At 52.4% G+C, this 24,669-nt stretch overlaps 8 protein-coding genes across 8 annotated transcripts; 6 read left to right on the top strand and 2 right to left on the bottom strand.

Moving 5' to 3' along the window:
• Nucleotides 1-76: 76 nt before the first annotated feature.
• On the bottom strand, nucleotides 77-963 carry LY79DRAFT_515625 (uncharacterized protein; the record flags this gene model as incomplete). The annotated part of the gene is made up of 2 exons (XM_060554733.1): nucleotides 77-317; nucleotides 383-963. 2 exons carry the CDS (start codon nucleotides 961-963, stop codon nucleotides 77-79), a joined length of 822 nt encoding a protein of 273 aa, XP_060414083.1.
• A 4,406-nt stretch (nucleotides 964-5,369) lies between these two features.
• On the top strand, nucleotides 5,370-6,038 carry LY79DRAFT_515673 (uncharacterized protein; the record flags this gene model as incomplete). Its single annotated transcript, XM_060554738.1, has 1 exon — nucleotides 5,370-6,038. The coding sequence occupies one exon, from the start codon at nucleotides 5,370-5,372 to the stop codon at nucleotides 6,036-6,038; it is 669 nt and encodes a 222-aa protein (XP_060414084.1).
• Nucleotides 6,039-6,253: 215 nt separating this feature from the next.
• On the top strand, nucleotides 6,254-7,411 carry LY79DRAFT_554331 (Alpha/Beta hydrolase protein). The gene has a single exon (XM_060557850.1). The coding sequence runs from the start codon at nucleotides 6,305-6,307 to the stop codon at nucleotides 7,301-7,303; it is 999 nt and encodes a 332-aa protein (XP_060414085.1). The 5' UTR covers nucleotides 6,254-6,304; the 3' UTR covers nucleotides 7,304-7,411.
• Nucleotides 7,412-12,202: 4,791 nt separating this feature from the next.
• LY79DRAFT_215152 (uncharacterized protein) lies at nucleotides 12,203-12,876 on the top strand. The gene has a single exon (XM_060551565.1). It carries the CDS (start codon nucleotides 12,312-12,314, stop codon nucleotides 12,759-12,761), a length of 450 nt encoding a protein of 149 aa, XP_060414086.1. The 5' UTR covers nucleotides 12,203-12,311; the 3' UTR covers nucleotides 12,762-12,876.
• A 1,067-nt stretch (nucleotides 12,877-13,943) lies between these two features.
• LY79DRAFT_590327 (dihydrodipicolinate synthetase) lies at nucleotides 13,944-15,077 on the top strand (the record flags this gene model as incomplete). Its single annotated transcript, XM_060561135.1, has 1 exon — nucleotides 13,944-15,077. One exon carries the CDS (start codon nucleotides 13,944-13,946, stop codon nucleotides 15,075-15,077), a length of 1,134 nt encoding a protein of 377 aa, XP_060414087.1.
• Nucleotides 15,078-16,716: 1,639 nt separating this feature from the next.
• Nucleotides 16,717-19,012, top strand: LY79DRAFT_649824 (uncharacterized protein; the record flags this gene model as incomplete). Its single annotated transcript, XM_060562528.1, has 8 exons — nucleotides 16,717-16,889; nucleotides 16,938-17,014; nucleotides 17,066-17,145; nucleotides 17,202-17,249; nucleotides 17,308-17,667; nucleotides 17,756-17,910; nucleotides 17,964-18,576; nucleotides 18,666-19,012. The coding sequence occupies 8 exons, from the start codon at nucleotides 16,717-16,719 to the stop codon at nucleotides 18,834-18,836; spliced, it is 1,677 nt and encodes a 558-aa protein (XP_060414088.1). The 3' UTR covers nucleotides 18,837-19,012.
• Nucleotides 19,013-19,429: 417 nt separating this feature from the next.
• LY79DRAFT_554349 (major facilitator superfamily transporter) lies at nucleotides 19,430-21,371 on the bottom strand. Its single transcript, XM_060557851.1, has 3 exons — nucleotides 20,761-21,371; nucleotides 20,210-20,701; nucleotides 19,430-20,154 (listed from the first exon to the last, which is right to left on the bottom strand). The coding sequence occupies exons 1-3, from the start codon at nucleotides 20,956-20,958 to the stop codon at nucleotides 19,522-19,524; spliced, it is 1,323 nt and encodes a 440-aa protein (XP_060414089.1). The 5' UTR covers nucleotides 20,959-21,371; the 3' UTR covers nucleotides 19,430-19,521.
• A 752-nt stretch (nucleotides 21,372-22,123) lies between these two features.
• On the top strand, nucleotides 22,124-24,552 carry LY79DRAFT_515589 (family 92 glycosyl hydrolase; the record flags this gene model as incomplete). Its single annotated transcript, XM_060554730.1, has 3 exons — nucleotides 22,124-23,184; nucleotides 23,235-23,912; nucleotides 23,967-24,552. 3 exons carry the CDS (start codon nucleotides 22,124-22,126, stop codon nucleotides 24,550-24,552), a joined length of 2,325 nt encoding a protein of 774 aa, XP_060414090.1.
• Nucleotides 24,553-24,669: the final 117 nt, after the last annotated feature.

Raw genomic sequence — 24,669 nt, forward strand, 5'->3', positions numbered from 1 at the left:
CTTACCACATAAGACCAGAACTCATCGAGCTCATGTGCGCCGCAAGACGAATTCATAGTCGAGAAACTTGGTATCGCTAGTAGCGAGCATTGTTTGCAGTAGGTACTGAGTTGTTGGTGTACCCTGCTGTGTTCCCAGTATGTCCAGTTTGTCCATGTCCGACGGGTCCAGACCCGTTGTGAGCGCCGCTAACATGGCCGGATGCATTGTGGACGGGTGCGGTATGAATAGCCTTCTCCTCCTCGGCAATGTTGAGCTTGTTTCTGCGACGACGGTCTCTGACCTCGTGGAAGGAAGCAGTGATAGCGTGGAGGAGGCTATTGCAAGAAGCTGTCAGTATGGCAATCCAGTTTACGATAGCACATGGTTTTCCGGAACTTACGTGCTGATGATTCCCAGAATAAAGGTACCCCACGGCAGGTTGCAAGTATCATCGGTGCTTACGTTCTCGCCAGTAGTGCTGTTGGATCCATTACTGAGACGTCCCTGGCTGTAGCAATGCCTCGGGCCAGCCATGCCACCATTGGGTGAGGTGATCACGGCGACGGCGATGAAGGCGCCCATGAATAGGAGGTCGAGCACGACCCACAACCAGCGAAGCCAAGACTTGGTGCCTGGACTAGAGTTCTTCTTAACGCATCCGAGAAGGGTCGTGATGAGGGTGTACAACACGGCGGCGGCAAGGATGCCCTCGACCGCGCCGTAGGAACCGTTGACGCCACGCCGAGTCTTGGTGGAGTTGACGAGGCGGTAGACCTTGAAGAAACGCTGAGAGAAGATGCCGAGAGAGATGACGGATGAGAGGAACTGCAGCACGCGCGTGAGGCGTAGGAAGAGACTGTAGAATTTGGAGTGCTGGAGACGGGCAGGGACGAAGCGGGTGAGGAGACCCGCGGGCTTCTCTTGACGGACAGGAACGTCGAGGGGGGCGTCCATAGGATGACGCTGGCTCATTGAGGCCATCGCGAAACGATTCTTGGGTGAGACCGGAAGACTGTTGGGTGTAGCTGTGTCACCAATGCTGGATGGTATGGCGCGCCGAGGTGAGTGTTGCTATGTTTGAGAATGAATCGATGTTATTGTTATCTAGGATACCGTTCACAAAGCCGCGGCCAGTCCCCTTTCTTATGTACGCTCAGCGCTTCTATACAACACCAACATAATGATGCGCTTCGGAGGCGGTATCTTGGAACGCCGCAAAGTGGGCAGTATTGTGGCTGACCATCGTCATCGCCACGTAACGGCGACGACAAGGAAGGAACAGCAGAAGGCCCTGGCCCCATAATAAGGGGCGGGCGGCCATACATCACATCGCATCACATTCCGAAAAGAAAAGCCGGTGTTTTCAAGCGCTCATGCGGTCTGCAGAGGCCACAGGGACGGGACTCAGTGACACATCGCCTGGGCTTGGGAGTGAGCCACATAGCCGTGTCAGCGTGCCTGTGTGCATGTGCGCGCATCGAGCCAAGGCATGAAAGCCTTGCCCGACGTGTTTTGGACTTCAGTGAGAGGCTCGAAATCTTACTTGCATTTTACTGTGTGTTTATCCCCCGCTCTCTTGGGTGGTCATCGACCCCCGGCGGTGCTTTTTGACGGGGCTTCCAATCGCCATTAGAATCATATCATCATGACCGCATCGGTGCCCAATGAGTACTAGGGCTAGTGACGTAGGGCTGACCGCACACCGTACCTTGAGCATTTCTCAGTCGGTCTCAAATCGCATACCGGTAGTGGCAGATGAGACTTGTGGCCTTGCCTTTCCACTAGTAGGTATGCTTAACCCCAAGCTTATCGGCGGATAAGACTTTTGACGGTTTCCCCGTGGAGAGCTTTCCTCGCGAAGTAACAGGGGTCTCCATGACGACGTGATAAGCAAATGCTGCCATATTGTTTCAACTTATTTTGAATGGGTATGGATTGAACGTCACTGCCATCATGGTTAGTTCTGTATATATACATGTCCGAGTCCTTCGCGTTGGCGCCTCCGGTGTGCTAAGCAACTTCGAAGCATTAGTACACTATGATGCACTCAGCGCTCTCTGATGTTGGTCCTCTGTTGGCTCAATAGAGACCCATCAGCCCAACGAGGTCGGAGAACTCGTTGTATGAATCCCGTTGATCGCTTGATACCTGTTGTGCTCTGAACTGGCCAGCCGGACGTTGTGAGATCTTCCTCCATTTCTCCACGTCGTTGCGAGGATGGAAGGCAGGAAAGTGAGTTCCGTGTCTGCTTATATTTTATTCTATAGCTAGAACGAAGATTCTACGTGTAAGTAAACAAGCAATTGCCTCATCATTGGTCGTGTTCCGGACCTTGGTCATGACACACCATCACTGCGTTGTGATTGTTCCCGGCCTCGCGACTCGGAAGCTCTCAGTATTTATACGGTCAGTGAGTTAGACCAGATGCATGATGGTCTTGAAATTCCACTGTCTTGAATTGAACTCTCATTCCTTTTACTTTATTCTTATTGAAGCTTGGCCGCGGCCAGTGCAAGGCTTGAGAGTGATTCTCGATGCGGCTTTGGATATGCATAATTAAGGCCATTGATGACTGCACTCTCGCAATGTCTCAATATCTAGCAACGTGTCAAGTATCATAGAGAGGTCACAGGACCAAGTTCAATACACGTGTCACAGATACCTGCGCGGGTCTCACATGCAGACACGTGTATGAATGCGGGGCTTTAATTATTTACAAACGAGCCATTTGGCCAAGTTCTAATCAAATTTTGTCAATAACGACTTCATTTAACTGAGATATATCTCCAGTTTACTCGCAAGGTGGTTCTTAGCCCATTCTAAACCTTTCACCAAGATTGAAGGCAAAAAGTTACACACGAACCATTGCAGAGCTAAGCATATACAGCACACAGAAACTACCATACGTACAACGGAAGAGTCATTGCGAGTCTTTTAGAAGCGTCTCCTTCTGATGAACTAGTGAAACTGGCCCAATTGTGGGGGATTGGGCGAACAGCTGGTCGCCACGACATGTCATACGTCAGACGATGGCCGACTGCACAGAGGCTCGGAACCGCGTCTCGTATGATTCATGAGAGAGATGATAGAGAACAAAGAGCTTGATAGCACAGTTTTGTACCGATTTATTCCGTGTCTGAGGCCGTCTTGTCCCTCAGTAGTTCTTCTCTCTTCAACCATCCTGTGCCACACTGGTGCTATGCCTCAAGGTCAATGGGTATGCTATCTGAGGCTCTCTTGGTCACGAGCATCAAAGGAGATGTAGGTTGCGATACACCGCGGCTACACCGCGGCTGAATTCAGTCCTGATGGCTTTTAACAGAGCACCAAGACGGCCTGACTTATATAAGTAGTGTTCTAGCTAGGCAGGTGGATTTGGGTCAAGCAACAGGTTTAGAGAGTTGCGAACCTATGGCTCTCTCCAGAAAGGTGCTGGAAACTACCGGCTCACACGGGTGATTTTCAAGACCATTGTGTGTCCGACTGACGGCACTCAAGGTATTTCGAAGAGCTAATTGCTACGAAATAAACTCCAAGAACATTTTCTTTTCAATCATAGGCTGTATCGTTCTTGACGCAACAAAATTCGGATAGATCGAGGCTGAGTGGAATGAATTAACCTCAATACGGGTCTAAAGCAGTTACGTACATGATTCGTGTAGGTGGCGTAGATGTATGGCTAGAACGGCACCTACAACTGCAGGATATAGGAATCGCATTCATCACTATATTAGAACTTCATTATTATGTATTAATGCTTGTAATGCCTCCTGGAAGGCTGATTTGACCCGATCTCCTACTTGATGAAGTTCTAAACGTCACCTTTATCACCAAATACCAGCCAATTTAGTGGGAGGAACAGAAACACCTGAAGGAGAAGGGGGGATTGTTTGCATACAACTTGTTGGAGGCTATGTGGAAATCGTTAGATGGCATATTGCTCCTTCAAAACATATGCATGAAAGTTCTTGCAATAATGTTGAATTTTGGGATCAGAAGTATGTTTTCTGTGGGATAAAGTGGGAATTGATGGTTCTCGTTGATGAGTCGAGGGTGAAGTCCATAATCGTAAAGGGAGCAGGACTGCCTGCCGCTGAGTGACTTAAATAGAGGTAGTGGCCAGATGTTGGCTTCTGAAGGGGGATTAGCAACATTCATACAAAGGAGAAGACAGGATGAACTCGAGCCTCCCATCCAAAACTGCTATTCCTTCACTCATGGCTCCTTCGAACAAAAAGCCGTTCAACGAGCCCTTTGGAAATCTCATCATATATCAGGGTGTTATAGAATTTAGCCAGAAAACTTGAAAGAAATGTCTTATTATCAGACACTTTAAGGACCTGGCAATCAGCATAAAGTTTCTGGGTGCTTTGGTTGGGATGGGTGCAGCTGTGGTGCAGCCTGAGTTTGGTTGAAACTTTGGGACAGCCAAGGGCGAAAAGACATAGCAGCGATCCCGGTATTTGGGGCACTGATGGGAGAAGATCCAATAGATTAAATTGGGGGTCAGAGTCATAGATAGAACTTCCACACAGGTTAACAGCAGCAGTGCGCGAACGGAAATCTTGATAGATTATAAGGCGCAGCCGGTTTTGTGGATCAGCCTCATCCATCCAACACTTATCCAAGTCACCTGCCTGGTTTCAAGCGTCTTGTCGTTCAAGATCCTTCGATGGGGACATCTATGGTCCGAATGCACACCACGCATGCGCGAGACCGTGTTTCCCCAGTTTCTGATAGACACGCCGAGCAGGATGTATAAACGAAAGAGAGGGATAAAGACTCCAGAAAGTGGAAGTCATATATATATGTGTGTGTGTTTGTGTGTGTGTGTGTGTGTGTATAACGTCCGAATTTGATCCCCGAACGTTTGTACGAATGTTGTTTTAACCATGAATATGGGTCGTTTTCCCCTTAAGCCTTGTCAATCTGAACTTTATGTATGAAACCCGTAGCCGCGCAAGGCGTCATCTTGGATAGGAGATTATGTCTATAAGGTGGCTGCTCCTTCTCGCGATCATTCCGCGATCGTTTCATCTAGCAGTTACCAAGACGTTATGCGGCATTATATCATCGACCACTCCCCCGGCCTTTCACATTCATTCGACCCCATCATGGCCTCTTCTACCGTGGATCCATTCTATATTTCTATGATGACCATTCTGAATTACTTCGGTCGATTCTTTCTAACGGATCAGGTCGAAACCTACCAACAGGGGAATCTTTGCCTGATTGGAGAGTCCTTTCATGGAAGCAACACGACACAGGATTCTGGCGACTCTGGAACTAAAAGCACCTCCAACAAGCTCCTGCTCTCGGGTTCAAGAGCCCCGACACCTTCCCTCAGTCTAACACGCGCTAGTCCCGACCATCACTGGAGACTTCGAATGTTTCTACACTTTGCAAACGAAACCAGCATACGCGTCCCTCCCTTCCGAATCGCAACGTCGACTTTGACTGGCATTGAAGCAGTTCTCGAGGACCAGATCAGCGAAGAGGGTGTAATAAGGCTGGGTCAAGTTTGGAGCATGATGGACGAAAGACAAAAATATCGCGTTGTAGTGCAAACTAGGGAGATGTTTAAGGCGCTGCGGACCACCAAGCCCAGAGACATACCTCAACGCCCTGTCATTGCCGATCGCTACGTGTCTCGTCCTGGGTGCAATCCCGCCAACCGAATAAGGGTCTACAAGGATAATAAGGAATTTGTACGCATTCTCAGAGACAGTGTTGCGTCTGTATCGTATGATTCAGATCTTGTCCGCAGCGCAGTGGAGTTTGTTGACGAGCTCGCCTCATCCAGGAACGAGCTGGTCTTCACGCACGGAAACCTTACAGCGGACAACATTTACATCTCGGAGAGGACGGGAGATGTCTTGGCGATTGGGAACTGGTCGGAAGCTGGCTACTATCCCCTTTACTGGGAGTTCGTCAAGGCCAAGTTATCATACAACAACGAGCCAGACTTCGATAGGGACGGAGCGGTGGAGGAAATACTGGAACCTTGGCGAATTGAACTTGCTCTCATGAAGCCTGCCCACGAGGTTCTGTATTGAATGTGCGCGAAGGCAGAAGACATAAAGCACAATCTAGTCTAATTTTTACTCGCAATGCATTTGCGAATGGCGTTATAGGTTCGTGTTTTCAGCTGTGTTCGAGCTTTTCTTTATCTGGCATATAAGCGGGGAGGGGACACGGTCCGAGAAGGGTTCCGGGCTCCGGCCCCGGGTGGAGACCTTTCGGCCTGATAAGCGAACTTCGTCCCACTTCACAGCGGTTGGCTGCAGGTTAGCAATGTTTCATCTACCACATATCATTGAAAATGCTTGAAAACAACGGCCCTACATCTACTGCGAACGTTGCCGATGAAACACGCCTTCCATTACACATATTTCCAAGCCCCATAGTTATACCGCCACTGAAGCAGCCACATCTGCATTCCCTAATCTTTTTGCATGGTCGAGGGTCAAGTGCGCGTATGTTTGCGCCACCGTTTCTTGCCACGCCTGTCCGTGGCCAAGATTCAAATATTATCACGTTAAGAGAAGCACTGCCGCACACGCGGTTCACCTTCCCAACTGCGTCGCGGTCCAGGGCAACACTTTATAGGCGCTCCATCATCAACCAATGGTATGACGGAAGTGGTGATTGGGAGGAGACGGTGTTGGGGAATGCTCGGGAGACCGTCCGTTTCGTACATGCGCTCATCAGAGACGAAGCCCAGATTGTAGGTGGCGAAGACAGAGTATTCTTAGGCGGCTTCAGTCAAGGATGCGCTGCTGCACTCCTCTGTTCGTTGTTATGGGAAGGCGAACCCCTCGGTGGGATTTTGGGCATGTGCGGGATGCTGCCTATGGCCGACACTATCGAGGGCGTTCTGCGAGAGCGTGCTCATACTGTGAATGATGAGTATCAGGACGAGGCCCCAATAGATTCGGACGACGACGTCTTCGAGTCATCAAATCACGAATCACACTTTAGTCGGAAGAGAGATGACTCCGAAACCAATCCACTTGAACAGGCTTTGGTTATTATTCGAGAAGAGGTTGACCTTCCATCACACTCATCAAAATCAGAACCACCGTTCCAGAAAACACCCGTGTTTCTGGGCCATGGAAGCAAAGACGACAAGGTGCTGCCTCAATATAGTCAACAGGCCTGCAGGATACTGCGACTGATGGGTTGCAATGTCAACCTTAGGATATACTCTGAACTGAATCACTGGTATTCAGAGGATATGTTACAAGACATGGTTGAAGCGTTTGGAGGCAAGGGGACCGGGTCGAAAGGTATTGATAAGCCTGAAGAGAGGCAGGAGTGAACCAATCAAGTTGACCTCATACACTGATGAATTAATAACATGAATATAGTAATTGAGCAGGTGAAATTTCATCAGGTTTAGGGATCTCCATAATCAATGACTCATCGGGAATGAGGACAAACGTCAACACAAGTTTAAGCATGTCATTTCAAGAATTGAGTTCCAGGTAGTATGGTACCGAATCGCCCGAGCCGTCTCCCGCAGGGAACTAATCGCGGTTAAACGGGTATCGCGTGCTTATTTTGTGGGATCCGGAGGCCTTACTACTACCCATGGATCGTATGAATCTACAGATAGGAAAGCAGCTGAAAAGGGATCTAACCCAGGTACTACACTTACTTAAGCTACGCACTTATTAGCTATTTAGCTATCCGAGTACCTTGAGGTGAGCCTGATGACTCCGAACATGAACTTTCTAGCTGCTACTATTAATCACTACCCTTTTCGTTAGCCAGCGTGGTGGCTTGGGTCTTCATCATACCTTTTTATCAGAGAAATACCATGGAACGGATTCTTGGAAACGTTTGGTCCCAGAAGATGAACCTCTTCTCTCAATGGGTTTCCCGGGCTGTGTGACAAAATTCACGAGACTAGATGCAATGTGCAAACAGCTCGAGCCATTACGTGCCCTCTATCAACAGAACGCCGAGCAGATAAGGTGAGCCGTGACCAAGATGGATGGCTCTTTGAGGCTTGAGTTGGTGAGAGGCCAGATACATCGTCGGCATTCTGTTACTCACATTTAGCCTCTGTAATAGCCGTTTCAGGACTAAAACGAGTTCATGTGGTCATTTCAAGCCCAATGGCGGGCTGGTGAGCTCAATGACAAAGATGCGTCGTTCTGGCCAAGCTATGAGAGAGCCCGACTGAGTCGCAAGTGACTCGGTTGTTGTACTCATTCGGTGCGTCTATGCTCCGTGGTCCATCAATAAGTTCCACATATCCATCAATAAGTTCAATAAATGCGTAAGTCATCAAGGAGACCTGCTGAATAGTTGAGTCATTGCGCTGCGACTGCCCAAGTTTGATGCTCATCACCGGCTGTTGAGCAGAAAAGTAACAGAAGGGATGTTACCAAGGCAGAAAGACACACTGATACTTTTGATAAGCAGTACTCTTACCTGAATGGGACTCATAACTGAACGTAAGAGAGAGAGGTAAACGTGGGTTGCGTGAATGCCAAGACAACGTCCTGCCCAGTCTTAGGCAAAGACCCTCTACCAGTAACCTTCCGGCCCCAGTCCATACCAGAGCAACAATTGGAGGACAAATCTTATTCCACCAGCCGCCGTCATTCTTGCTCCGATATCGTATATTTAATGTCGTTCTGGTGGAACAGCTTGTAGTAGAACCTTGGGTTTGGCTGGCCGGTCCGCCTCATCGCATGCACTGTTCCAGCCGGGCTTTTCCCTCTGCGGGACCGCATGCCCTCCAGGCCCCATGAATCCATCACAGTATTCATGATTCAAAAATTGGACTTCAAGACATGTCATTGAAATAGAGTCATCCAACAACTAGGCGGTTAGCCGGGACCCGGCCAAACCCCCAATCGCTTTCCGCTAACATCCATACACCACCTTACCGGGTCCCCCTGCCAAGAACCGCCCCAGGAATCCCATCCCAGTCATAAAGTGACGTCTGGAAGGTTAAAGTACGGGCTCCTTGGCCATTCACCTGAGCTTCTTTGGGAAGGACTATCGAGATCCCTTGTCCCGCCTGCACATGGAAGTAGTGGGGTGTGGGGGCTCAGCGAGACGGTCACCTCGGTCAGATGTGGGGTTGTGGAATGATTGCAAGGGTCACTCGTAAGCGTTAACGTCAGGAAGATGTCTACCGATGTGTAATGTAAGCTTCAGCCGTGGTCAAGACGAAGAATCATATATGAATCCAGGGAAATCGTTAGTCTAACTGCACCCTGGCGAAACGATTACACAGGCCGCAGCTAAAAGGTGGTTTCTTGATAGATGAATCGAAACCAAGAGTTTGCCTTTTCAAGTTCTATATCAACAATGGCCATGGCACGTAATAACAAATCAGAGGAGAACAGTTGGCCAGGAGCTTAATGTGTGCATGTTGCCGGAAGATGATATGCAGACGAAGCTCCTCCGTCTTCCTTTCGCCTGTTGGGAGAGAATATCGCATTACCGACTGTGATCGCAGCATGTCTTTGAGCATCGATCAATCACTTCTGGTAGGAGAAAACAACGCTTGGATCAATGCGTTCTACCAAGCAACTGATTAAGCCACAAGGAGCCGACACATGTTCATGTAATACGCTAGTGGTTTGGCTGTGATATCCAGCTTCCATACCACCAGCAACGCTTGTTATTCGGCTCTAGATACTCGGATAATTGCACGGTATGTGTAGAGAAGGGGTCTCATCTTTGATTCAGCCCTCTCGGCATCGAGCGAGTTAAAGGCAGGTACTTACTTTCCAGAGCTCCCCTGGTGACCGAGCTGACGGGAAGGTCTTGTCAGCAGGCCGCCATTGCATCAGAAACGAAGGGGATATTGAAAGATATTCTTCTACTCCAAGGCGTAGCGACCGGAGTTATGCGCTTTGATCCACGTGGGAACAGTGTGTATCATGTCAGGCTCCGTGGCAGGTCAGGCTCTGAAGATCAGCAACGCATGACGTTACACCCCCCGGATTACCCAAGCCCGCAGATATTGCACATCGGTGCAGTACTAACCCCTGTAAAGAAACTGTATGGTGCCAGAAGTCTGGTTCCCTCCAGAACGGCCAAAGACGGGGGTGTGTGGTGTGTCGTGCAATGCGATTAGTACGTTCCGCTAAAAGGCCTGACACAGCCGAGAAGCTGCAGATTGTCAGCTGGGGCGGAGAGAAAATGAGGCAAGAGATTGAGGCCAGGAGCTCGGTAGTGAACGGGCCATCCATCAGTCAATCAAAGAGTGCGGGGTGAAAGCAGAAAGCAGGCTGTCCATACAGCGCGGGAGGGCGATAATGAAGATGTGTCACCATCCAACCAGACGGTTGGCGTATTGGACAATAAACTGGGAAGAGGTTGTGCGGCGCAGCTGCGCGTCGAGCAAGATGATCATTTCCGATGTCACTTCCCACACGGCCCAGGCCAGGTTCTGCAGAAGTCTGTGGGGATTCAGGTCAGCAGACGCCCCAGATGCATCCGAGCACACCAACGTGGACGTCCCCCCCAGCGAGCTGGGCGAGCTGGTAAATGGGCTGGAGAGCGGACAAACACTGTGAGAGACATGAGAGACTCCCACTGTCGCGAGCTTCTGGCCAAGACCTCGGGCACACCTACAGCGCGTTGTCCGGTCACGAGCCGATGCAAGCCTCTAAAGGAAGAGGATACGTGTTCTGCCAAGCAGGGGTCGAAAGCAGCGTTGCCCAGCATGAGCCGCATCCGGCCTCGACGGGCACAGGATGACGGGGAGTGTTGCTTCTGTAGGCACTAGGCAGATGGTATGGTGCATCATTGCCGACTTGATGTAGAGTAAGATTGAGAGCAAAGTGGTGTAAGACTGCGGCTGGGCTGACATGGCTACATACCTTGGACGAGCTATCGGACTTGGGGGAAGGCTCGCCGCAAGCTCTGACCTCGACGAGGAGTTGACGGGCAGCCCATGAGAAGGGCGGAGTATTACCGTACCCGCGTCGCCCCCAGTCTAAAAGTGGTTGGTTGGCCTCTTGCGGGGATGGCTAGCGTGGGGGTTAGTTCCGTCTGATGGCCGTCGATCCCTCCGGTATCCGATGGGGGCAAAGTAGGTACCTGTATTTGCGCGTTCTGGGGCGAAACGCTTATTTGCCTCTGTTGTTTGATTCGCAAATCTGGGGACTGATTAGAGCTATACTAGTTCGAAAGAAAAAAACAGCATTCTGGGCACATGACGAAGTCACACTCCCAATCTAGACAAACATCAGGGTGTCATCGAGCAGTGGTGCTCCATTGCGGGACCTCTGCATCATGCAAGCCAACAGGCCTCTCGGTATTTAGTTTGTTCCAGTAAGGATGACTTGCGTCTTCGACACTGTGTGTTGTCCGGTTCTGGGGGGCGGCGCATGTCTCGCCATTGTGTCCGGCCTTCTTTCTGAAGTGGCCAAGAGCGAGCCATATCCGAGATACCGTCAATGGGCAGCGTCACTTCGCACATGGCTTATTCCCGGCCTGCTCTCGAGACCCGGGCGCCGCGGTGCTTTCTATCCGAGCCACGAACGCGTTGACCCCTCGCTTGTCAATAAGGCAGACGAAGGCCAGGGTCGGGGCTGATAATCAACGTGCCAGAAGTCAAAGAACTGGGTAATCCCTGAAATGAAAGGACGCCAGCCAGGATCGAGGCGATTTATTCGAAAACAGCATGGGGGGGCAGAAGGGAAAATCCCTGAAATCGACGGGCAGGTCGACAAGCCAAGCTTACGTGAGCGGGTGACGGTCGATAATCGATATATTAGTCGTTCTTCTTACTTTGCCCGAGGGACGTTGTCGTACGCCCCGCCCCCAAGCAGGCGCGGCTTATGCCACGTTGTCCATGAGCATCTCAGCAATGAGAACATCTCATCGGCCCGTACTTTTGATTGCCCAGTCTGCATCGCGCTATCATGGCATCGCCACGTCAACCAACGGCAGGCAGCTCAACTGATGCAGCACGATCCCGTTCTGCCCTTGCCATCATACGTACACCAGCGCTGCATTTCAATAACAACGGTCTTTATTCCCGCTGCTTCGGCCGAGCTGCGCGGCTGCTTCACTTTCTTCTGGACCTGCAGACACTGCATTTCTCAAGTCACATGCCCTGCGCCATGGTTGTGATCCCGTGTCCTACGTATGCAGCCGCTGGCTTTGGGCAACAGGCAATTGGCTGCAAGATCCCGAGGTCCTGCGTAGACGAATTCGAGGCTTTTGTCCCAGCGGCCCTCGAAACCTGTATGGCCGCAAGCATCCGGGGTTGACCCACGACCCGGGCTGGTTTGATGACGGCGCATCATCAGAGTCTTATGCCACATGACCATTGATGTTTTGTCGACACCATGCCTCTTTCACAGCAGTTGCTCGAGGGCCATTTGAGCATCCCATGGTGGGTAAATGGAAGCCTGGCGGTCATGAAATGCGTACTTGGCAACAACACCTGGGCCAGATCAGCAGTAAAATCGCGCTTTACTGTCTCTGACCGTTCATTGGGTTCATTCACACTTTCTTTCCGTCGGCAGATATTGATGGCAAGTTCCCGCAGCCCCAAAAAGTTGGCTGGGCCAATGAACAGACGTCCAAGACACGATTGTCCCTTGCAGTCCGTCAACGTCGGTCTACGGTCGTCGTTTCTTCATAGATCGCGGGGCATGCCTGCAGCCTGCTTCACCGGCCAGATGAGCCCGAAATCATCTGGTCAGGTAGGCATCGGCCAGCGCCCGACGGTTTTCAATCGACCTATTGAAGCTTTCCACGAGTCGCTGGATGGGCCCTTTGCTGGCTCCTCGTGAGACTTTACGGACGGGACGCCCGCCATGTGGGCTCATCCTGACCGGTGATGTCTCACCGTCACGTCCGTAACGACGACCCTGAATCTAGGAACGCATACCATTGGGCCATCAGCTCAAAGCACAGCGAGGATCCGGTTTGTTTTGGGCATCTTCAAATAGCACGATAGGCTCTTGGACCCTCGGAGAACTTTCCGACGACGACGGCGGCTGCTTTTGTCCAGGCTCCCAGATGAAATGCCCCGCCTTATTGTGTACCGGTATTGACACTACGTACGATACGTCCGGGTCTATTGGAGCTAACCCCCACTCAGGTGCGTCTGGGGGGGGGGCGTTCCCCAGAAGAGACCCCTCTTCAACCCCAACCACGTTTGGCATGGTTAGTTTTGGGTTGGGTCAGCTTTGCTTTGTATCTCTAGACATCCTCTTCTCTCGCATACACACTACGCTGACCTCTTGTTCACTTGCATGGACGAAACACCGGCCCTGCCCCAGCCTTCACGCACTGTGTCGCAGCGGACCTCGATCAGGCGCCAGAGTCTCCTGGAGATGAATCCCTTGTCTATTGCTGCATTCTTCGTACTACATGCAGCCGTGCAGGTCGACTGCTCGACGCAGGTCAGAATGGCCGGCCTGTTTCTCCCTTTCATTCGTATGGCGTGACTGGCTCTTGTACACTATACTGGCGGCAGGTACTATCTTGTACACACATTTATTTGTTCGCCTGTTCGAGCCCTGTTCCATATGTCGATCTTGGGTGAATGACGTTGGCTTACCGCATTGGGGCGAGCCGTCGCAAGTGAGAATATACCACCCAGTTACCTCGGACGCCGCAATCTGCAGATGGGCTAAGAAAGACTTGTCGAGGAAGAAGCAACCTATTTTGAGCACTTCTTTTTGCTCAGCTTCTTTCCCATCATACCTCTCATGATAAAAGGTGCTCGACGCCTCCCCCCCCCCTTCCCATGAGCTGTTCGTTTATGCTGGCCTCCTTGTATTCTCAAGTCCGCTAGCTCTTCGAAATATCTGTTTGGTACCTTGTTTACCCTACCACCGAGAAGGGCCTTCTGTCGTACCGAATCAACTTTGCCTTACATATCTGGCACGCTTCATACGACATACGTCGTGCGTTCCGTCGTCCTACTCAGGACCAAGAACACCTCCCAAAAGACCTCTGCACCAGGCATGGCTCCTCACCAAGACGCACCCTCACCGGCAGGGAGTTTCACAACCGGCTTCGATGGAGTCTCCTTCCGGCCCAATACTTCGTCAAACCTCAAAGTCGGCAGCCTAGCGGCCACCGGCTCCCACTCACCTCTCAGCAGCTCATACAACAGCGCATCGCTCGGTGTGGACCTCCATGAAACCCGACCGCTCGTTCCCGGAGTCTACGTACCGACCGTGTGCTTCTTTGAGCCGGGTACGGAGAATGTGGATATCGAGACCATTGCTCGCCATGCTGTGCGACTCGCCCAGGCCGGTGTCACAGGCCTGGCCACGCAAGGGTCCAATGGAGAAGCAGTTCATCTTACTCACGCCGAACGCCAGCTCGTCACGGCAACGACTCGTCAAGCCATCAACGATGCTGGTTTCTCTCATATGCCCATAATTGTCGGATGCGGAAGTCAGAGTACACGCGAGACTATACAATACTGCACCGAGGCCTGGGCGGCTGGCGGAGACTACGCCCTGGTTCTCCCCCCATCTTATTACTCGGGCTTGTTTGCGCCGTCGTCAGAAACCATCGTGGAATACTTCAACGCCGTGGCAGATTCGTCGCCGATCCCGCTCATAATCTACAACTTCCCCGGCGCAGTGGGGGGGCTGGACCTATCTTCCGACGTCATTGTGCAGTTGTCTCAACATCCGAACATTGTCGGCGTCAAGCTCACATGCGGAAACACGGGCAAGCTGAACCGCGTCGCCGCCTCTACGAGGAAGTTGGCCAAGAATCCCAGCGCCGGAGTTCCAGAATTCCTTGTTCTTGCCGGCTCGGCCGACTTTTCAATCCAGTCCCTGGTGGCTGGGGGACATGGCATCCTTGCGGGTCTGGCCAACATTGCTCCCAAAGCCTGTATTAGAACAATCGAGCTTTACCAAGAGGGAAACTACCAGGAAGCTCAGGACATGCAAGAGGTCGTCTCGCAAGGCGACTGGACCGCCATCCAAGGGGGCGTCGTAGGTGTCAAGGCTGGTCTTCAAGCTTGGTTGGGCTACGGAGGCGTCGCCAGGAGCCCCCTGCCAAAGCCCACGATGGAACAGATGAAGAAGTGGAAAGAAGGGTTCCGAGACCTTGTCGTTCTTGAGAAATCTTTGTGAGACTGATGCGATCGCATCACGGGTCATCTTTTCCAGTCTCGCGAGTCTTGTCCCAACTCTGCGTTGGACCGAAAAGAAGGATCTCATGAACATACGGAGTCATGCTTGTTTCCTAGGAAAAGTCGGGTTATGGATAATGTTGCCTCTGGCCAAGAGTTACTTACGACTGGCTCTTTCTGACTTTGCCTCTGGGTGCATTCTTATCCAGGGCAACTGCATTTCATCCTTCATATCTTGTTTGAACCAAAAGTTGTGTTACCGAAGAAAGAGATCTGCTTGACTTTATCTCTAGCTTACCTTTTAGCTTTGGTCACATGGGCATTTTACATTTCTAGCACGTCAACATTTCAATTGCACTGGTGTTTATTTGAATAGAAACATTTCAAAACCTACAAATATCCACGAAACATACCGTACGTATAGACTTGATTCCACAAAGTGTTGACGACATAAATTCAAGATATTTCTGGCGAAACAGCCACAACTCTGCAGGCGCACAATCAAATTGACGACATACTGCATTCACTATTTTCGCTCGAATCTCTCACTAGTGGCGACCACTCACATTTACCAGCATCTTGCAAGTTAGTAGCACATTGTATCTCGTAATCTTGTCAGGAAGGCCATTTTAATGGCGGTTATATAACTTCAGATTTGCCACGTCAGACTACTTCATACGCTTCGTGCAGCATAGGAGCTGTAATGACTGGGAATAACTGGCCAATGCATATACCGTATTGGGAAACCTGTATAACTCCGATTCAAGCCCGAAAGCGGTGAGGAGAGCAGCATACGAACCATGAAAGATGGGCTTCGTCCGCTCGGTTCCACCAGCGGCTACTAGCATCTCGGAAGAGCGGCAACTATGCGTAAACGATGTGAATGGCACTCTTTGTACACCTCGAGGTAGGTTGTGGTCAGTAGCTGGCAGTGCAAGCTACCTATCGGCGCCAAGCGGGCAGACGATCAACGTGGTTATACCAGGGGAAGCTGTCCAAGCGCCCAAAAAGAGGGAGGCTCTGACCGCTCCATTATCGCTCCGTTTGTTCCCCAGTGCTTAGGTTGGAATACGAACGCAGCGACCCGACGAGTATATGGATTCGAAATCTGCCGAGAGTCTGGCGAGAAAGGCACTGTTCCCTTCCAGATGTGGCCTCTGGTCCCCATTCTCAGAACAAGCCAGTACGCACCGAGACGCAACGCGAAGCGCGGATTTGGTTGAACGTGATACATGGACAGGAGCCTTTTCTCTCTTCGTACCACATCTGAAAAAGGCAGTCATACAATCGTTCCTGTAAGTGAAATCTCCCGTCACCAGCTTTCCATGGGCCCATCCGCCAGTTCCAGGAGAGGACTGATATCGTCACCATGTCACGCAACGGCATCAGTGTGGGCCGTTACAAGTCTTCACTTTCCACATGCTGAGCGAGTCACAAGGCTGCTGGCAGTACGGGGCAAACGGTACGGTGCAACGGGCTTCGTTTGCTCCATTCCTGGGTCGACAGGATAATTGACCGCCCCCAGATGGGTGATATATAAGGAATTGCTATTTCCTCCTTATTTTTTCTCACGCCGAAATTTTTATTGTCGTGCTCTTTATTACCGACAAGGTTGACTGCAGACCTTTCTCTCAGTTACAATGATTGCTCCTCAGTTCACACTCGTGTTTAGTGTTCTGGCGACCGTGAGATGGACTGTCTCTACGCAAGAGATTCCAATCGTCGGGGCAAGGTCCGGCATCAATATGCGGACCGGTGAGGTGCCTGTACGGAGGAATATCAACAGTATATACAACGAGAGAGGGCCGCAGTGGTAAGACTGGCGCTTGTAAGGAGGCCATGGTTGCTCACGATAACATAGGGACCTCTACATCGGTGCTCTTATTGCTATGCAAGATGCAAATGAGACGGATGCAACATCATACTTCCAAGTAGCGGGTTCGTATCTGCAAAATCTGTTGTTCTTGTTCACTGTGCTTAGTCTATCAGGAATCCATGGTCAGCCATACATGGCTTGGTCCGGCGGCGGACCACAGACAGGGGCACACACAGGATACTGTCCACACAACGTACGTCGTCTAATGATATCAACATTACCAAACCAACCACGACTGACATGTCCAAGCAAGCCTTGTTTGGGACCTGGCATCGCGGCTATCTCTCGCTCTATGAGGTTCGTACAACCGATCACAAACTTCGCTTCCTATTATCGGGGCCTGACCCCTCTGCAGCAGGTTCTGGTGCACCAGGCCAAGCGCATCGCTCTTTCTTACCCGGAACCTCACAGGAAGAGATACATGGATGCCGCAGAACGGCTACGAATCGCGTACTGGGACTGGGCCGCTGACTACCATGTCCCACCCGCGACGGCAATGCCGACCGTGGTCATCAACAAGCCTGCTGACGGCATGGTGCAGGCCACGATCGTCCATAATCCTCTCTACCGTTTCCAATACCCCAAGTCGGCTCTCGATGGCCAGTTTGGTGCGTTCAACGGGGAGAACCACACGAGTCGCTGCGTCAAGGATGGCGAGAGTTATCCAGCCACGGCCAATGAGATGCTTGCAGGTTTTAGCTTGAAGGAGAAGGTGGTGAGTCGCCAGTCCCGCGGTCAATATTGATGAGAGAGAGATTTTTGGGCGGCTGCGTCATGGGCTTCTTCTTGTTGACGTTTTGTAGTACAATGTCTTTGTCAGGGCTCGCTCTTTCGATGAGATGGTCTCGGCCCAAAACCAGGGTGCCAACTTTGAAGGACCCCATGGCGAAGTCCACGTCGCAGCAGCATGTGGCCAAGATCTGGTCTTCCTCTCAACCTCTGCCTTTGAACCGTTGTTGTAAGTGGCGATACCCCCCACACTCCACGTCATTTCTTTTGACTTGCGTCCAGCTGGCTCCATCACGCCAATGTTGACCGTCTCGTCGCCTTCTGGCAAGCCCTCTACTTCGAGAACGCGACGATGCACTTCTCGTACGCCTCTGACACGACGTTCGCCACTCCGGCCGGGACGACCGTCACGCCGCAGTACCCCATCTGGCCGTTCATGGGCTCAGGAGGTGGGCCTCTAACCAGTGAGTCAGTGACACACGTACGTGACTGGGGCTACACGTACGCGCCAATGCGGTTCTGGGACCAGGCGCCGGGGGAGACCAAAATGGCGGTTAGTAGGACGGTGAACGCCCTCTACGGCCCTCTGGAACAGGAGCAGTGGCAGAGGCGGTACTTGTTCGGGGGCTTGAGGAGACGCAAGGGGATGCCCAAACGGGAGTACTTCGCCAAGGTCGAGGTTGAAAGGAGTGAGCTAGATCTGCCCTGTCAAGTGCAGCTTTTCCTCAAGGGCAGGCTGGCTGGGTCGTTTACGTTACTTGATATGCCCAAGCAAGGGAGGAGTTACGATGAGATTCCCCTGAGCAGAGGCGTGGAGGCAGTGGGTGTCAGCAGGCTTTCAACGAAGAATGCGGTAGGCATCATTGGTGACGGGCTAGAGGTTGTGATCAATAACGTGAGTACGACCTCCGCACCCACGATCTCGTTGAGCATACGGTCAAGCTTTAGGAGATAGGATGCGTACGCTAACGCAAGTTTACTCAGTTGGATGGTACAACGCAGTCGTTGGCTCGCGTCCCGAGCTTGAAGATCGAAGTGGAGGGTGTAGACGTCGTTCCGCCGGATTCCCTGGATAAACTACCGACGCTTGGTGCAGCGCTGATCCGTCCCGTGCTGGCGCGACCCTTTGCCACAGGTAACCATTTGTGGCAATAACGAAGTATCCACGGGTCGCGGCACACCGTGCTTCCTTGAAGGAATACGGGATGATGGGATACATGGGTTTTGGGGTTTGGGTTTTTTTTTCTTTTTTCTTTTTTGGTTTGTTTTGAACCAATATCGCGATCAAGTGCTGCGAAAGTTGCTGATAGTCGTCCATGGTACGCAATAGCACTCATTTCAAGTTGAAGGAAGAATGTGGTATAAACGGCGGTCTTTTTGGCGTTGTGCCTCTCTAACCCATCAGGTGACGTTCAGATTCTTTGCACGCCCTGAGGGTGGGTCTTTGGTATACATTATCGCTCAGTTCAAGAAACACAAGGTGTGCCTGCACACTGCGCAACGTCGGACAATGTTGTTGATGGTGGTGGTGGAAAGGTACCAACGGCAGAAACACCAGAATACCAAGGCCTGGCACCACGGGACCCGACACCAGGGCGAGCGAGTGAGGTGGTGCTTAGACGGCCCGATGGGCCTGTTCCGTGATAGTGTCTTACGGGCGCTTAAGTAGACGTCAGTCAGTGACAACGGCTCACGGACGTATGACGGGGTGGCAATCGAGATTCCGATGCGACGGCGATGTGGACCTGGAGGGATAACTCGCTTCTTTGCAAACACGAACATGGTCATTATAGTTTTGTTTGTCCTCTTTCATTGGAAATATGTCCACGGCAGAAACAGCCTACGCATCTTGACCACCCATGAGCCACAAAGCGCCGCAGCTCGCCTGGAGCAACATGGCACAAACGAGAAACACCTTGCCCGCCTGCCCGTCGCTGCTGAACATAAGGCTTACGACGACAAAGACGTTAAGGGGGATCCTAAGCACGCCGTAGACCTGTGCTCTAACACCGTCGTCGACAACCTTTCCTTTGAGATACCCCATGGAGGGGAAATACAGACCAACACAGGCCTCGAACAGGCAGAACAGCCAAAAGGTGACCTGCTCCGCGCGCGGTGCACCAGTGCCGAGGGCGAAGAAGACGGCGTTGGCGGCGAAAAGAACTGAGAGCAGGAGCCGGGATGGCGTAGAGACGAGAGCGAGGAGACGCGGATAAAGTAGAGAGGCGAGGAGGGTCGAGGCCATGAAAGAGGCGAAGATGATACCGTAGGGAAGGGTCTCCGGGGAAGACGAGGCCGAGACGAGAACGGGGGACCAGAGGACTACAAAGAGATACATGGATCCCTCGAACATGGTTGAGGCGAGGCCGATGGCGAGAACGCGGCTGTCGGTCATGGTGGACCAGAGGCTGGTGGTCTTCTTGCTCCTTGATGCTTCCGATGACGATTGGCCCGCTGAGCCGTAGTTTTCATCCTTTACTGCCAGTTAGTAGATGGGTTGGCAAACTTAATGAGATTGTGTAACTCACCCATTTGCTAGCAATGACCCCTGCGGCAACGACTAACAAGCCCACACTGGCCAGGAAGGGTGCCTTGCGCGTCCCCGTTGCGGAGACGAGCCACTCGCTCACGACGCCGCTCACAATGGCAACGATGCTGTTGACGGTGCTCATCATGCCGAACGTGCGGGACAGGTCCAGGCCCTGGTCACCCAGCTGGCGGGCATGAAAATCCGTCACCATCCAGCTCTCAAAGACGCTGAAGAGCAGACTCGTACCCAACCCGCCGAGGACGCGGCCGAGGAAGAGCAACGGGACGCTGGGGATCGTGGTCAAGACGCAGGAGAGAGCATAGGCGGCGCAGAAGAAGAGGCAGCTCGCCTTGCGGCCATGACGGTCGGCCAGAGAGCCAATGAAGTAACCGGCCACGGCACCCGAGACGAAGCCGGTGGTGAAGAGGGTCGGAACAAGGTCCGACGGGATTTGGTGCTCGTTCTTGTAGAGCGAGTAGAGGAATGGGCCCTGGGCGTGTGCGTCAGTATAAGACCCGAGAACTGATAGGGTGCGAGCGTGAAAATGACCTGTAGCCAGTCGGAGCCCATGACGAGAGCATAGACGACGTAGAAGGCCCATTGAGAGCCCTGCTGCTTGGGTTTCTGCTTGGTGTCCTTCTTTTCATCCTTCTTGGCAACATTTTGCTTCTCCTGGCTACCCGAGGCGAAGAGCGTGCCGCAGGCGAGGAGCAGACCTGCAAGGTTGATCTGGTATATATCCAACATTGCGGCGGCAGCTATTGGCTATAGAACGTGTTTCTGGATAGCTTGGTTCACGAGACAGGGGACGACGACATGAGAAGACGTTAGAGTCAAATTGATGTACGGACAGCGTTTGAAGAATGAACTAAAGCAAGATGAATATGAAGATGAGGGCATGCGAAGAGATTCGAGTGCATCGAAAGGATCCAGGTGTCCTTCTCCATTGAAACGGGGCGATATCCTGGGAACCAAGCTGGAGCAAGGAGTGTTTCGGGCCCCCTTCAAACAGGTAGCTTAGCATTCGAATCATTGGGTTCGTGTTCGTCTGGTCCAAGGGAGGGGAAACGGAGCTCGGACGAAAGCGGGCAGGGCCCAATTCTATTCCGTGAGCATAAAGCGTAAAGCAGCTGATATTGATAATTGAATAGACGTTGGAGAGGATGAAAGAGGACAAAGGGATGGGGAGATAATAGCGGGCGGGTAACTCTGCCTGCGAGCTACCCCGGTAATTCTCTAGGTACAACCAATACCCACCTAGGTACCTAGGCTAGGTACGGTACGTACATACAGGCAGGTAATCTAGATCACCTAGGTACAGTCATGTTTCGAACACGACAAACAACCTAGACCTCGAGGAAACAAACATTCGCAGACGGGCTGCCAACACCACAGCGCACCTCCATCGCATCTACACAACCCTCAAAATGCCATTACCGAACAAGTCAGCCATCAGATATGGATGGGTGCAATCAGGCGAGCATTTAGCATCTCAAGCTCTACCAATGAGCTTCAGAGCCGGACACTCGCTGAAGTCTGCTGCGGTGCGTGCGTGCGTGCGTGCGCGCGCAGTCGGAGATCCGGGCAAAGCCAGTTTGTCCGGTGTCTTTATCTGATAATCCAGAGCTCCCGCGAGGGGTCACCAGGCCAGGTAATACCACCTTCAGCTTGGCACAGCCGCGGGGTCAACCATTAAGGTTTTATTAGCAGAGCAGGGTTTGCTGAATCACATATGATAATTACTAGGCATATGGAATGAGGTTGCATCAAGGCCTCAAATTCGTAATTGCGCATTGATCGGTTTCGCAACCTTCTTCGAAGCCAATTTGTATAAAAGAAAGCACCTCGCCTCGCCTCGTCTGAGCATGCCTGGTCTAATCCTTCGCAAGTCGACTTGACTGCACCCCGTACAATGCGTCTGCTCCCCCCAGTCGCTGCCCTCACGGTGGCGGCGGTCTGTCAGTCGTTCGACCCCCTCGCCTATGTCGACCCCTTGATTGGGTCTCGGAATGGCGGCAACGTCTTCGCAGGCGCAACATTACCCTACGGCCTCGCTAAAGCCGTCGCCGACGTCGACGGACAAAACACAGGCGGCTTCTCAACGGACGGCAGCAACATCACCGGCTTCAGCATTCTTCACGACAGCGGAACGGGGGGGAACCCGAGCCTCGGCAATTTCCCGCTTTTCCCCCAGGTCTGCCCCGGCGACGAACTCAACAACTGTCGCTTCCGCATCGGGGACCGTGCGACGCAATATGACCCGAACAAGACCGTCGCCGAGCCGGGTTACTTCTCCGTCGAATTGACTTCGGGCGTGAAGGCCGACATGACAGTGTCCCAGCATGCGGCACTCATGCGATTCGAGTTTCCGAGTGGTGACGAGCACCCGCTCATTCTGTTAGACCTGACCGACCTCTGGGCCAGTCGACAGAATGCTTCCGTGACGGTCGACACCCCTACCGGTCGAATGCTTGGCAACGGCACCTTTCTTCCAAGCTTCGGTGCCGGGACCTATGCGCTTTACTACTGTGTTGACTTCTTCGGGGCCAAGGTCTTCGATACCGGGGTCTGGGTCAACAGTCGCGCTGGGAATGAGCCCAAGGAGCTCTTCATTACCAGGGGCTTCAACATGTTCTACCTCCAGGGCGGCGGCTTCGTTCGCTTCAAGGAACTGACCAACAACACCGTCACCGCCAGGGTGGGTGTGTCGTTCAAGAGCAGCGATCAGGCGTGCCGGAACGCCGAAAAGGAGATTGCCGACCCGCTGGGCAGTTTTGACTCGCTTGTCGAGACAGCCAAGGACGCCTGGCGGGAGAAGCTGAGCCCAGTTTCGATCAAAGCAGGTGGTGCGACGGAAGATATTCAGAAGAGTTTCTGGAGCGGCTTGTATCGCAACATGATCTCGCCTCAGAACTACACCGGTGAAAATCCGTATTGGGATAGTGGTATCCCGTACTTTGACTCCTTTTACTGGTAAGAAACCGGCCTCTATCCCCAAACAGACCTCGCTAACAAGTGGGCAGCATGTGGGACAGCTTCCGCGCCCAACACCCGCTACTCACAGTGATTGACCCTGCCGCTCAGACGCAGATGGTCAACTCGATGCTCGACATATACAGGCACGAAGGTTGGCTGCCGGACTGCCGTATGTCCATGTGCAAAGGCTGGACGCAGGGAGGCTCCAACGCCGACGTGGTCCTTGTCGACGCCTACGTCAAGAACCTGACCTCGATAGACTGGAACCTAGCCCTCGAAGCAATTACCAAAGACGCCGAGAACGAGCCACCAGTCTGGTCATACGAGGGTCGTGGTGGACTCACAAGCTGGAAGAACCTCCACTACATTCCGTACCTCGACTTCGACCCCGTTGGCTTCGGCACGAACTCGAGGAGCGTGTCGAGGACCCTGGAATACTCTTACAACGACTACTGCCTCGCAACACTGGCACGGGGTTTGGGAGAGGATGCGCTCCATAGCAAGTATTTGGCGCGGAGCATGAACTGGCAAAATCTGTGGAAAGCCGACCAGAAGTCTCTGATCAACGGAGCCGACACGAATTTCACCGGGTTCTTCCAGCCAAAGTACCTGAACGGGACGTGGGGCTTTCAAGACCCAATAGCTTGCTCGAACCTCGCCGGATTCTGCTCATTGACAACGAACCCGAGCGAGACGTTCGAGGCGAGCATCTGGCAGTACCAGTTGTAAGTCACGTCACAATCTGCTCCGTCAGTAACCGGCAAGCTAATCCCCCGCAGCATTGTCCCGCACTCGACCTCGACCCTGATCGACTTGATGGGTGGCGACGAGGGTTTCGTCTCCCGCCTCAACTACTTCCATGCCTCACCCCTGGCCGACATTTCCAACGAGCCCGTGTTCCTCACCGTCTATCTCTACCACTACGCCGGCCGCCCGGGCCTGTCGGCGGAGCGGATCCACCAGTATATTCCTTCGTCGTTCAACTCCTCGCTCGGCGGACTGGCCGGGAACGATGACTCGGGCGCCATGGGCGCCTTCTACGCGTTCTCCGCGATGGGCTTGTTCCCCGTGGCAGGGCAGGACGTGTATCTCATCACGCCGCCGTTCTTCGAGGAGGTCAGCATCAAGAGCCCCACTACAGGCAAGACCGCGACGGTGAGATGCGTGGGGTTTGATGCCGCGTACAAGAACATCTATGTCCAGAGTGCCAAGCTTGACGGCGAGACGTACAACAGGAGCTGGATCGGCCACGATTTTTTCGGGCAAGGCAAGACATTGGAGTTGACGTTGGGGGATAAGGAGTCCGACTGGGGGAGGAGTAGAGAGGCCAGGCCGCCGAGCTATGTCGCTGTGTCGAAGTCGTGAGCTTGATGTCGATAGCTTCTTGAACATACTTCATTTGTCCATCTCGGACGGGTCACCACAACTTTTTCCGAGCACGACTTTTGCTTTCTTAACAGTTCGACAGCCCAAAAACTGTCA

Source organism: Colletotrichum navitas (assembly GCF_030913465.1).
Source record: "Colletotrichum navitas strain CBS 125086 chromosome Unknown LY79scaffold_30, whole genome shotgun sequence".
Taxonomy (NCBI): Eukaryota; Fungi; Ascomycota; class Sordariomycetes; order Glomerellales; family Glomerellaceae; genus Colletotrichum; species Colletotrichum navitas.